Genomic DNA, 14,755 nt, shown 5'->3' on the forward strand with positions numbered 1-14,755 from the left:
CAATATGATTTACCTGAGTGGCTGGACAGGACAGATTATTTCAAAAAAATATATATATATTTTTTTTAATCGATTAAAAATCGTTACACATAAGAATCGCCATTACCCACACAGCACGGCAACACAGCCATAAATAAGTGATTAGAGCCGACTCTTTAAGCTGCGTGCTTGTAGCGACCCCTAGAGGGCGGGGGGCAAAGTGTACTGAAGGCATGACAACCAAACCCACAAGGACGCCTGCACATTCACATCCCTGCTGGCCATGCCTGTGACACACAAATTGATTGCCAGTCTGTGGGAAACGCTGGAATGGAAAATAACAACATACAGACGTGTACCCAGTACCAGTAGTTTGTATAGTGATGCTATTGTTGTGCTCGTGACTGTTTCAGTCTGGGGTTGGTGCTGCCCACATATAGTGAGAACCACATCAAGGCCAACCTGAGTGACCAGATCCTGCAGGTGCAGTGTAAGTACCCTCACAGCCCCTCCTTCCTGCTCTCTCTCTCTCTCTATCTATCTCTCTCGCTCTCTCTCTCTCTCTCTCGCTCACGTCGGACGTTTCAATACCGGGTCTCCGACGTCAACGTTGTAGGAAGCGGATCTTTACCTTGCCCTCCTCCTCCTCCTCCTCCTTGTTCTCCTCCTCCTTCTCCTCCTGGTCTTGATGCTCTCTAGAAGGGCAGGATCCAACCTGCTCCTCCCCTCCTCCCTCCCCCCACCCACTGTGTCCATGCTGTCCTGTACAAAACCAAAGAAAAAGGTGATGTTTTTTCTTCGCTGCGGCTGAAGAAAAACAAACAAAAAAAAAACAAAAAGAAGAGCCAGAAAGGTTGAAAGCTGTGACGCAGGTGAAAATAATGGTGACTTTGGACTATTATTTTGTGTTTTTTCTTTGCCAAATGCTCTCGCCTCTTCTCCACCAAGCAATGATTCTGAAGCGTGTTTTGTTCTTTTCCAAGGAAAGTGGTGAAAACTTGCATGCTTTTCACACCTTATGACGCTGCTTTGAGTTATTTTTGTGTTCTTTTTCTGCGTGTGAGCTTTGGAATCATTCAGCACATAAAAAGGGCCCGACCGGGCCCGTCAGTGTTTGTGGTCGAATGTAAGACGTTGTTGTCCGTCTCATTCTTTCTTGCGCTTACTTTCATTTTTCTACAAATACTTTTACTTTATTCTTTCCTCCTCTTTCTATTCAAGTGTTTCTTTTGTTTTCAAGGACACAATATTTTTATTCAAGCAGTAATTGGATAAAATATTGTCTGTGAACCCCATCCCCCAAAACCCCTCCCACCCGACCCGCTGTTTCTTTTCTTGCTCCTTCTCTGATGGATCCACACAGTGTCATACATCAAGGGCAAGTATACTCCATGTTGGTCCACTTTCCCCTCCTTGACTTCCTCCTTCCTACCGCTGCCTCCTCCCACCTTTGACCTCCTGCTGACTCCCCCCTACAGCCCCCCCACCCTTGCCTGCTTGCCTCTCTTCCTGCCCGTCTTTGCCTCCAGGAACCTCCCTTCCTGTCTTACTTTGAACGTCCCGCTGCAATAAAGGCTCACCCTCCTTGTCAGTAAACAGGAAGACATCTTCATCTTCTCTAATTTGTCCTACTAATCTGTCCTCTCTTTGGATGCTTCCGTCTTTCTTTCACACTCAGACATCAAAGTGTCCTTCATTCGTCAATGTCTCATCTAATTCTGTCATCTATCACTTTAATTGAGTTGATCTGGATCCCCATTAGCTACGGAAAACGTTATTCTTGCTGGGGTCCCATAGAAAATACAGACATGCACTCATGCGATTATACAGAACAATTAGCCGATAATCAAAAAGGGTATATAATAAACTTCAGTTATACCAAAAAAAAAAAGTAAAGATCAAATTCCATTGGAAGATAAAAATTAGATTATCCTAAAAATTAATAAAGTTCAAATGTCATAGTCACATATATATATATATTAGGTGTGTGGGAAAAAATCGATTCGAATACGAATCAAATCGATTACGTTGTGCGATTGAGAATCGATTCTCATTTTTTTTAAATCGATTTTTTTGTTTTTGTTTTTAATTTGTTTTAATTATTGTTGGGGTTTTTTTATTTATCAATCCAACAAACCACTACACAGCAATACCATAACAATGCAATCCAAATCCAAAACCAAACCTGACCCAGCAACACTCAGAACTGCAATAAACAGAGCAATTGAGAAGACGCAAACACGACACAAACCAAAAGTAGTGAAACAAAAATGAATATTATCAACAACAGTATCAATATTAGTTATAATTTCAGCATGGAAGTGATTAAAAATCCCTCATTGACATTATCATTAGACATTTATAAAAAAAAAAAAGAACAATAGTGTCACAGTGGCTTACACTTGCATCGGATCTCACAAGCTTGACAACACAATGTGTCCAATATTTTCACAAAGATAAAATAAGTCCTATTTTTGGTTCGTTTAATAGTTAAAACAAATTTACATTATTGCAATCAGTTGATAAAACATTGTCCTTTAAAATTATAAAAGCTTTTTTTTTTTTTTAAATCTACTACTCTGCTTGCATGTCAGCAGATTGGGGTAGATCCTGCTGAAATCCTATGTATTGAATGAATACAAAATCGTTTTGAATCAGAAAATTATAGTTTTTTAATCGAATCGAATCGAAAAAAATCTATTTTATTATCGAATTGTGACCCCAAGAATCGATATTGAATCGAATCGTGGGACACTCATTCACAGCCCTAATATATATATATATATATATATATATATATATATATATATATATATATATATATATATATATATATATATATATATATATATATATATATATGTATATATATAACTGCATTTTAGAAAAGTAAAATGACAGCACGGGTTCTTTTTTAATGGTGTTTAATATTACAGAATGAGCGTCAAATCTCTTTACCAATCAAATTACACCAATAGAAAATGTAATCAGATCCAACATTTTATCATGGAATAGATCAATACAGTACTATCTGTCTATCTATCTATCTATCTGTCTATTTTATGATAAAATGTTGGATCTGATTACATTTTCTATTGGTGTAATTTGATTGTTTAAGAGATTCAACACATAAATGTTAGGTAACACATTTGTATGGGGAACATATTGTAAGTAACACAGACTTAATTTAGACTTATTTTGACACTAGGGGAACATATTCTAAGTAAGACTTAAGGGTAAGGGTTATTGTAGTTTTGTGTTTTTTTATGTAAGAACAGACAAAAACTTCCTTACTTAGTACTAATAAGCAATAAATCTGAGGTTATTGAGGGAAGACTCTTAGTTAATGGCTTACTGGTTGTGTAATGAGGCCATGCAGAATAAGGCATTAACAAGTACTTAATAATGACTAATTAGGAGCCAATATGTTACTAATTTGCATGTTAATAAGCAACTAATTCATGGTGAATATGTTCCCCATACTAAAATGTCACTAAATGTTATTTTAATATGTTCTGCACCAGATTAGATCTAAATAGCTCATTCCCATCTGCAGTCCCTGGATACCTTAGTTAAAGAGATACAAAAATCACGCATTAAAATTTAAACATTAAATGCATACTATAGCATGTAATACAATTAAGAAAAGTCATAAAATGCCCTTTCATTGACACATACTAATTGTACAATACAACCACATCTCATTTACGTAATAACACATAGATAATACATGTTGTTCAGATCTGTGTTGTCACTTTGGATCAAATACATTTATTTGTGTCTTGTGGCCTGAGTGTATATCTGAGCTAAACAATGAATTCTGATTCTAGGGAATTTTATTTGCAGAATTCTTCTTGAACAACGATAGTAATAATTATAGAAGAATATCAATAACCACTTTAATTTCTGATGTATTAATTTAGCCTCAATACTAGAGGAATTTGCATCCACTAACATCGTCTACTAACTTTTGTGCATGCTGCTTCCCAAATACTACTTATAGTGATTGGAATGTAGTACTTTAGTAGTACTAATAGTTATAGTGTTTAATAAACTACACTACTTATGAAATACTTTTATTTTGGGAAGAAAAAAAAATCATGTATGACATTTAATTTCAATAAATAACACATTCATTGTGATTCTCAGTCCTTCCAGGATTTTGCTGCCAAAAATGTCTAAAATTGCAGCAGGTTTTACTGAAAGTTGCAATCTCCTAATGCTTCTTTATTTTCATTTTAACATCAGCTTGTGATGTTGAAATGTATTATCAATGTTTTAAGTGTTTTTTGTAACCTCAACCCCAAAAAGCACAGGATTTCAACAAAAAAATTATAAAACAAATACTGTATTGATGTTTTACTCGTTTTATACCACACAGAGTTAAAGGAAACAGTAGAATACAGTCAAAACACATTTTTAGACCTCATTGTCAAGTTATTGTACATCGGTTCGCAGCCGAGTGTGAAGCGACCGGATTGAGAATCAGCACCTCTAAGTCCGAGTCCATGGTTCTCGCCCGGAAAAGGGTGGAGTGCCATCTCCGGGTTGGGGAGGAGACCCTGCCCCATGTGGAGGAGTTCAAGTACCTACAAATCTTGTTCACGAGTGGGGGAAGATCGTGGATCATGAGATTGACAGGCGGATCGGTGCGGCGTCTTCAGTAATGCGGACGTTGTACCGATCCGTTGTGGTGAAGAAGGAGCTGAGCCGGAAGACAAAGCTCTCAATTTACCGGTCGATCTACATTCCCATCCTCACCTACGGTCATGAGCTTTGGGTCATGACCGAAAGGATAAGATCACGGGTACAAGCGGCCGAAATGAGTTTCCTCCGCCGTGTGGCGGGGCTCTGCCTTAGAGATAGGCTGAGAAGCTCTGCCATCCGGGAGGAACTCAAAGTAAAGCCGCTGCTCCTCCACATCGAGAGGAGCCAGATGAGGTGGCTCGGGTATCTGGTCAGGATGCCACCCGAACGCCTCCCTAGGGAGGTGTTTAGGACACGTCCAACCGGTAGGAGCCCACGGGGAAGACCCAGGACACGTTGGGAAGACTATGTCTCCCGGCTGGCCTGGGAACGCCCCGGGATCCCCCAAGAAGAGCTAGACGAAGTGGCTGGGGAGAGGGAAGTCTGGGCTTCCCTGCTTAGGCTGCTGCCCCCCTGACCCGACCTCGGATAAGCGGAAGATGATGGATGGATGGATAATAGTAATAATGAATTATAATTACAGAAATAAACACCACCAAAGCTTAGTTATTGTTCGCTCTCTGCTCTGTCGTCCACAAGTTGCAGACATTCCAGCGTTTGTCCATCTTAAACATTGATTTATGTTTCTATACATTTACTCTCACACATTAAGAGCATTTGTGAACTGTTGAGAGCGATCTGTAGTGCTATATTTGTTAGTGAATGAACGAAGATGAGAGATTATCATCACTCTTAAACATCTCTAACAAGTAAATGTTGCTTCTTTGCTCGGTCAGCATTGTAAATGAAAATATGTTCTTAATTGCTGTGTACAAAAAAAGGCTAAATAAATATATAAACACATGTAAACTAAGAGGTAATGTTTATTTACTACCGTCACTCAGAAGGCTTAGTGTCGTAGACAGAAATAGGAAGTAGGTCTGAGCTATGCGTTTGATCAATAAAAGGCTGATATATTGTTACATCTTGTTGTTCTTGCATCGTCTACACAAGAGACAAACATAAGTTTTAATTAGTTGCAGGCATATTTGAGCGCCGCTCAGAGAATAATTAGACTGGGGAAATTGACACTGAATGGTCAAAATGTGCGAGGAAGTTGCAGGCTGCCCATATTTTGCAATGTTTGATTTAAATTAGGGTGATTTGGCGCAATCGTGACATGACAAATTCCTGGAGGGACTGTTCTAAACTTTCCATGTAGCTTTTTTAGTTGTTTTTTTAACAATATTTTGTTCATACTTTATGTTGAAATAAAGTGTCAAAGCAAATAATAGCATCAATGAAATGGATCAGATGTAGTAGTCCCACTGATGTTATAACCAACATCTAGCGCTGCTTTAAAAATGGACCTTATTCTGTCCAACCACGTAACAGCATAAAAACAGCCAATTACAATGCAGGGTGGTGACACTTAGCCAGAAGAGTAGTACAACAAACAGTTTTTAGGTCATGAAAAGTAGAAAGGAATCTGAATTTGAACGAGAGTATTTTTGTGTAGTTTTATTTGTGGGGTTGATTGTAGATTATTTTTAGAACTGCATATTAGTGACTTTCTCTAAGCACAGCCAGGCCAAGCAATCCTAAATTCAGCGTCTAACACAGGGGTAGGGAACCTTTGGCTCTCGAGCCAGATGTGGCTCTTTTGATGACTGCATCTAGCTCTCAGATAAATCTTAGCTGACAATGCTTAACACAATAAGTAATTGGGGTTGGGTAGTTGAAATTGGGGGTTAAATCACCAAAAATGATTCCCGGGCGTGGCCATCGCTGCTGCTCACTGCTCCCCTTACCTCCCAGGGGATCAAATGCAGAGGAAACATTTCAGCACACCTCGTGTGTGTGTGTGTGTGTGACAATCATTGGTACTTTAACTCTTTAACTTTAACGGTAAGTAATGAATAATTCCGCTGGTAGTCACAGTGTCAAAAATAGCCTTCATAATATAAATCATTCTCATGAATTTTAATCCATCCATCCAGTTTCAACCGCACATGTTCAAGAAGTTGCACTAATGGTAAGACGTATTATAGTTATTATTGTTTAGCTTCAGAATAACAATGTTATTAAAAAAAATAGAGACTTATTATACTCTAAAAATGTTGGTCTGACTTACAAATGCACGCATTCAGTGTTAAATAATATTATATGGCTCTCACGGAAATACATTTTTAAATATTTGGCTTTCAGATTGGGGCTTCACGGTGGAAGAGGGGTTAGTGCGTCTGCCACACAATACGAAGGTCCTCAGTAGTCTGGGGTTCAATCCCGGGCTCAGGATCTTTCTGTGTGGAGTTTGCATGTTCTCCCCGTGAATGCGTGGGTTCCCTCCGGGTACTCCGGCTTCCTCCCACTTCCAAAGACATGCACCTGGGGATAGGTTGATTGGCAACACTAAATTGGCCCTCGTGTGTGAATGTGAGTGTGAATGTTGTCTGTCTATCTGTGTTGGCCCTGCGATGAGGTGGCGACTTGTCCAGGATGTACCCCGCCTTCCGCCCGATTGTAGCTGAGATGGGCACCAGCGCCCCCCGCGACCCCAAAGGTCATAAGCGGTAGAAAATGGATGGATGAGCTTTCAGATTGATTGGCAACAATAAATTGGCCCTAGTGTGTGAATGTGAGTGTGAATGTTGTCTGTCTATCTGTGTTGGCCCTGCGATGAGGTTGCGACTTGTCCAGGGTGTACGCCGCCTTCCGCCCGAATGCTGCTGAGATAGGCTCCAGCGACCCCAAAAGGGACAAACGGTAGAAAATGAATGGATGGATGGGCTCTCTCAGCCAAAAAGATTCCCGACCCCTGGTCTGATTGACACATCATGACATGTTCCTCTCCAGTCCTGTAGGTGGCGGTAACACGCCTTACAAAGTGTGCGCTAACGGGCAAACATTGAGTGTGGTCACTTGGCCCTGTTTCAAGTGGATTTGAACAGGGGGAAAAAAATGACATTTGCTTGATTGCTACTTAAACGTAATCCCTCGTTTGACCATAATCCTGCTAAGTGAGCTAGTAAGTAACGTAGCTGAAGTTGCTGGAGGTGTTGCAGCCAACACACACTAACACAGCCACCCCACCCCCACACCACCATCCCACCCCACCCCGCCCATGTGTTCAGGCGTCAGCTGGGTGCAGCTGACTTCCTGTGTGTTCCCTCTCTAACCCTTGTCTCCATCAACTTGTGCCACTCCTCTCGCACAACCCCTCCCCCCCACCCCCGACTCACCCCTCAGACCGCCAGGGGCCGCCAACACTTCCCTAAGTGAACCCTGACCCCGGACTTGCACGGCATTGTGGGCGCACACTACCCGGGCACCCGATTGTGGCCGTCAGCAAACGATCATCAGGCGTGTTGAAGATGGCGCAGGTGACGTTGCCTTCCATTGCTCGTCACAATGCAGTGCATCTCCTGCCCTTGAGCGTCTCTCGGCCTCCGCCTGCCGGTCTGTGGGGCGACCGCCCTCCCTCCCGGCCATGTTGATGCCTGCCTGACCGCCACGCGCTCGCTGTCGTCGCGCGTCTGAGAAGTTGCCGACTCGACACGACGCCACTTCTCAGACGTCCCAAACGCGGCATTAAAGCTGGAGTAAGGAAAGCTAATCCACGGAGGTCAGGTTCCATTGGAGGCATCATAGTGGCTCACGCTATTGTCGCCATGGTCTGTTACCCCACCCCCCCTCGCACATGTGAAGAACAGCTGCCACAACTCCGCCCCTTCCTCCACAGCCTCCTCCTCTTCCGAGATAATCTTCCTCCTTTCTGTTGCAGATTTTGAGTCACTGCTGCCAAACAGTTTTGAGTCTGAAGGACATGTATTCATTGCTCCCAGGTAGCTTGTGTGGAATAGTTGGTGTTTTTATCGTGGCCCTTTTTGATCATCAGCAGGTTTTTTGTTTTTTTTAAAGGGGAACATTATCACAATTTCTGAAGGGTTAAAACCAATAAAAATCAGTTCCCAGTGGCTTATTTTATTTTTCAAAGTTTTTTTCAAAATTGTACCCGTCCCGGAATATCCCTAAAAAAAGCTTGAAAGTGCCTGATTTTCGCTATCTGCGAAGCCACTGTCCATTTCCCTGTGACGTCACATAGCGATGCCAATACAAACAACTGGTGGATAGCACAGCAAGATATAACGACATTAGCTCGTATTCAGACTCGGATTTCAGCGGCTTAAGCGATTCAACAGATTATGCATGTATTGAAACGGATGGTTGGAGTGTGGAGGCAGATAGAGAAAACAAAATTGAAGAAGAAACTAAAACTATTGAGCGAATAGCTATTGACCCTATTTGGCCATGTCTGCCTTAGCATCGCCGGTAAAATGTGCAGACCAACGATCGGGGCGGTATAGCTCGGTTGGTAGAGTGGCCGTGCCAGCAACTTGAGGGTTGCAGGTTCGATTCCCGCTTCCGCCATCCTAGTCACTGCCGTTGTGTCCTTGGGCAAGACACTTTACCCACCTGCTCCCAGTGCCACCCACACTGGTTTAAATGTAACTTAGATATTGGGTTTCACTATGTAAAGCGCTTTGAGTCACTAGAGAAAAGCGCTATATAAATATAATTCACTTCACTTCACACTTCGGAAGTTTCGCATCTTGTGACACTGGATCAACTTAAATCCGTCGATTGGTGAGTGTTTGTTTGGCATTAAATGTGGGTGGAAGGAAACGCTGTATGCAAATACAGCTACAGATGTACATACAGCTAGCTTAAATAGCATGTTAGCAGTGATTAACTGGCAGTCATGCTGTGACCAAATATGTCTGATTAGCACATAAGTCAATAACATCAACAAAACTCACTTTTGTGATTTCGTTGACTTTATCGTTGGGAATGCATCTGCTTTGAGTGTCGCAGGATATCCAGACATTCTTGCCATCTCTGTGCCATATCTGTCGTAGCATTGCCGGTAAAAACCAAACGAGGGACTTTCGCATCTCTTGACACTGGAGCAACTTAAATCCGTCGATTGGTATGTCTTTGTTTGGCATTAAATGTGGGTCGAGGGAAAGGCTGGATGCAAATATAACTACAAATGAGGCATAACGATGCAATATGTACATACAGCTAGCCTAAATAGCATGTTAGCATCGATTAGCATGCCGTGCTAATCGATGCACACTCTACATAAATCAACTTGAATCCGTCCCTGATCGTGTTGTTACACCCTCCGACAACACACCGACGAGGCATGATGTCTCCAAGGTACGGGAAAACAGTCGAAAAAACGGAAAATAACAGAGTTGATTTGACTTGCTGCGTGTAATGTGGTGGAGAAAATGGTGTTGACTACCTCGGTGACGTCACATTCTGACGTCATCGCTCCGAGAGCGATAAATAGAAATGCATTTAATTCGCAAAAATTCACCCATTTAGACTTCGGAAATTGGTTAAAAAAATATTTGGTCTTTTTTCTGCAACATCAAGGTATATATTGACGCTTACATAGGTCTGGTGATAATGTTCCCCTTTAACGGCACACCACCTCCAACGTTTCCTACATCATGTGTTTGCTTTGTACTGTACACTCTCAACAATGTGTCATCTTGACTGTAAAATGTCGACTAGTCCTTCTGTGAATGGCGCTGCATGTTTACTGTGTGTACTATACATGTAGTACTAGGGGTGTAACTCCATCACCGTTTTTGTACAGTACACGTTAGTGTTGTCTGATACCAATATTTTGGGAATGGTACCAAGATGACTTTAATACTTTTCGATACTTTTCTAAAAAATTAAAAAAAGAGGGACCACAAAAATTGCATTATTGGCTTTATTTTAACAAAAATCTTAGGGTACATTAAACATATGTTTTTTATTGCAAGTTTGTCCTTAAATAGAATAGTGAACATACTAGACAACTTGTCTTTTAGTAGTAAGTAAGCAAACAAAGGCTATTAATTAGTCTGCCGACATATGGAGTAACATATTGTGTCATTTATCATTCTATTATTTTGGCAACATTGTGAGGGACAAACTGTAAAAAATGATTATTAATCTACTTGTTCATTTACTGTTAATATCTGCTTACTTTCTCTTTTAACATGTTCTATCTACACGTATGTTAAAATGAAATGAACACTTATTCTTCTGTTTGGATGCTTCACATTAGTTTTGGATGATACTACAAATTAAGTATCAATCCGATACCAGGTCGTTTCAGGATCATACATTGGTCATATTCAAAGTCCTCATGTGTCCAGGGACATATTTCCTGAGTTTATAAACATAATATACATTTTAAAAAAACAAAAGATGCCGTGATGCCAACAAATATTGACGTAATCATAGTAGTATCGTCTAGATACACCCCTGTACTTGGTATCATTACAGTGGATGTTTGGTGTGGATCCACCAATGGCGTTTGTTTACATTGTGACGCCGGTGAGCTACGGTGTGTATTTAAACATGTTTGGCTATTCCTCATCCGGCAGGGATGATACTTGCAAGAAACTTACTGTGTTTGTCGCCTTTGAGGCGAGGATTAGTGATTTAGAAGTAGCTAAAATACTGCCGACTGGGGCTAGACTTTAGCCGCTAGCTAGCTAGCCACGTCTTAAAGCATTTCTTCCTCAGGGCGTTTCAGTGTTATAACTTCACCTTTCTCCTTAGTTTTTGAGCCAAAATGCGTCTGTTCTCCATTTTTTGTCAACACTCTGTGTCTGATTGTAAGTACTCTGTGATTGTGCGCTGCCGAACATGCTCGTCTGCTCGTAAACCAGCAATGACACAACGTGACGATGACGGGGTGTCTGTGAGGGGGTGGAGGACCGGTACTTTTCAGAGGCGATATGGTACCGAATATGATTCTTTAGTATCGCGGTACTATACTAATACCGGTGTACTGTACAACCCTACACCTCATTTAGAGACTTGAATGAAAAAGATGCGCAATTGCACAAATTCTGGCTCTGCAACATTCTCCCCTTGTCAGTGCGCGCCTTCATCTAAGATGTACACTCTGGGTGGAGCAACTTTTAAATGTGGGCCTTCCCTGTCAAATCTGGCCTTCCACGTTTTCTCCCATCGACTTGAATATATTTGCTTTGTCAGTTCCGTGTAAGTGAAAAATGTTTTCAGAAAACTAAAAAAACCTGCCTTGTGGTTAGAGTGTTTGACCTGAGATCGGTAGGTCATAAGTTCAAACCCCGGCCGAGTCACGTCAAAGACTATAGAAATGGGACCCATTACCTACTTGCTTGGCACTCAGCATCAAGGGTTGGAATTGGGGGTTAAATCGCCAAAATGATTCCCGCGCACAGCCACTGCTGCTGCTCACTGCTCCCCTCACCTCCCAGGGGGTGGAACAAGAGGATGGGTCAAATGCAGAGAGTAATTTCACCACACCTAGTGTGTGTGTGACTATCAGTGGTACCTTAACTTTGAATATATTCTTACCGCTTCAATTGAGACACCTGCAAAAATTCACCGAGATGCTGCATTAACTATCAAACTTGTGGCTTGTGAGTGCGACCACACCGGTCTGCCATGTTCGAACATCCTGTCACTGACGGATGGTCATCACACCCGGACTGGGATCGTTGAACAATGTGAATATTTAAGAAAAAATAAATATACAACCCCTGGAAATGTTGGAATCACCAGATTTAGTTGTTTACATTTGTAGAAAATAAAGCAGATAACAGACATGAGACAAAACTATTTATAGTGCCATACCAAAGAATATAAAAATGGGACCCATTACCTCCCTGCTTGGCAGTCAGTATCAAGGGTTGGAAATGGGGGTTAAATCCCCATAAATGATTCCCGGGCGCGGCACCGCTGCTGCCCACTGCTCCCCTCACCTCCCAGGGGGTGATCAAGGGAGATGGGTCAAATGCAGAGAATAATTTCGCCACATCTCGTATGTGTGTGACAATCATTGGTACTTTAACTTTATAGTCATTTCAAATGGCAACTTTCTGGCTTTAAGAAACACTGAAAGAAATTTGAGAATATAAATTGTGGTAGTGCGTAACAGTTTCATTTTTGGATTAGAGTAGAATGAAATGAAGGAATCATGAGCACACCCCAACACACCACTAGTACTTTGTTGCGCCACTTCGGCTTTTATAACAGCTTGCAGTCTCTGGAGCATGGATTTAACGAGTGACAAACAATTTCATCAATCTTGCTCCACCTTTCTTTGATTGCTGTTGTCAGATCTGCTTTGCAGGTTTAAGTCTTGTCATGGACCATTTTCTTCAATTTCCACCACACATGTGGCATTCTTCTTTTTTTCTTTTTTTTAGTTTATTTGGATCATGAAGACACTTACAGTATAATACATCACACAATTTCATATCATTTCTCTTTACCTCCTGTCCGAAAAGGAATAGGAAGAAGCAAAGCGTATTTAATGTTACCGCTTTCTCACTTCAGAGGGTTTACAAATACATATGTTCATTTACTCATTAGATTGAGATCCGGACTATTTGCATTAGAGATGCGCAGATATGCAATTATATCATCCGCAACCGCATCACTAAAGTCGTCATCCACCCACAATCCACCCGAACCAACATTTCATCAAAGCCACACCCGCCCGCCACCCGCCCGTTATATATCTAATATAGACGATGCAAGGCATTAGTGAGGTTAGAAAGTGTAACTCCCGCCAAATAGCACGGACACAATGGCTTTCTTGAACTGTTTTTTTTGAAGGCTTACTTTCCCTTCAAATTCACTGTGAAAACTGTAATAAATAAAGCACGTTACAAACGTAAAAATAATAACATGCACTGCATGTGGATCAAACATTTTACCAAGTAAAATACCAACAAATGACAAATACCTCGTTGGCCAAAGCCGGAAGTAGCTTCCTTACATCCGTCGACAGACCAAACGAGACACTTCAAAATAAAAGTATGCCCACATACTGTTTCAAAGAGTGCTGCTCGTTTTTCGTATGTGGGTAACAACATTTAACTATTTATAAATGATTGATTTCTATAGGCTAGTAAGGTAAAGTGTTGTACCTGACAAGTTGCGGCTACCTTGCTTCTGCAGAGGTGTCACGTGATGTTAGCGTGACGTCGTCTGTGACGTGATATATGGATTGTATCATCAAGAGATGTCAGGTACAACACTTTACCTACTAGCCTACATAAATCAACCATTTATAAATACACGTCAGTAGGCTAAATGAACCTCTTCAACATAACATTTAACTATGTATAATGTAGCGGCTGGCTACGGGGTGTTAGGCAATGACTTTGGCTGGGGGGCGGGACTTCCGGGAGAGATAGGGAAGTGACGTTATCAACAGGAAGTGAGAGTTCGAGTTGTCCCGGGAAAAGCGTTAGAGACATGAGAGCTGTTGTGTGGTTGTATTACATCTTGTGCAATAAAGACAAGACAAACGAAGAAGTTTTATGAGCCTACATTCCTGGGATTATTACAATATATATTTCCGAATTGGTTCAACTGCCACCCGCCCGAAGCTATTTAAAATCTATTTTTTCGTCATGTCACCCACCCGACCCAACGGTTTAGCCGTGGACTCCGCAGTTGTGACCGCAAACCGCGCATTTCTAATTTGCAGGTTACGACATTGCCCATATGTATCTTTCTTCAAGGAAAGTCCTTCCAGTTTTTGCTCTGTGGCAAGATGCATTATCTTTTTGAAAAGTGATGTCATCATCCCCAAACATCCTTTTGAATGATGGAATGAGAACATTTTCCAAAATGTCAATGTAAAGGTGTGCGTTTATTTATGTAGATGTAATGACAGCCATCTCTCCAGTGCCATTACCTGACATGCAGTGATTGTGGAAATGTGGAAATCTTCAGGCAGTCGTCTTCATAAATTTCATTGGAACGGTACCAACCATATGTTCCAGCATCTGAGCATCATCACTTTGCCCAATGCAGATTCATGATTCATCACTAAATATGTCTTTCACTCAGTCATCCACAGTCCAAGATTGCTTTTCCTTTGCCCATTGGAACCTTGGTTTTTACGCTAAAGTGTTGTTTATGGCTTTTGTTGAGCTTTTCTGTAATCACATCCATTTCCTTTAGGCGGTTTCTTACAGTTTGCTTACAGTCGGTGACTCCAGTTTCTGCCCCT

The 14,755-nt window shown here is 41.4% G+C and overlaps 1 protein-coding gene across 3 annotated transcripts in view; it reads left to right on the forward strand.

The window, feature by feature from the left end:
* The window catches only part of cacna2d2a (calcium channel, voltage-dependent, alpha 2/delta subunit 2a), a 553,278-nt gene that overhangs the window by 501,905 nt on the left and 36,618 nt on the right, over nt 1–14,755 (forward strand). For 2 of the 3 annotated variants that reach the window (XM_061874585.1, XM_061874587.1), the window contains 3 exons: nt 393–469; nt 1,343–1,357; nt 8,450–8,510. In XM_061874585.1, coding sequence (XP_061730569.1) covers nt 393–469; nt 1,343–1,357; nt 8,450–8,510 — 153 coding nt within the window. The remainder of the gene's footprint in view (nt 1–392; nt 470–1,342; nt 1,358–8,449; nt 8,511–14,755) is intronic. The other variant, XM_061874586.1, reaches the window with a different exon arrangement.

This window comes from Nerophis ophidion, linkage group LG16, assembly GCF_033978795.1.
Source record: "Nerophis ophidion isolate RoL-2023_Sa linkage group LG16, RoL_Noph_v1.0, whole genome shotgun sequence".
NCBI lineage: Eukaryota > Metazoa > Chordata > Actinopteri > Syngnathiformes > Syngnathidae > Nerophis > Nerophis ophidion.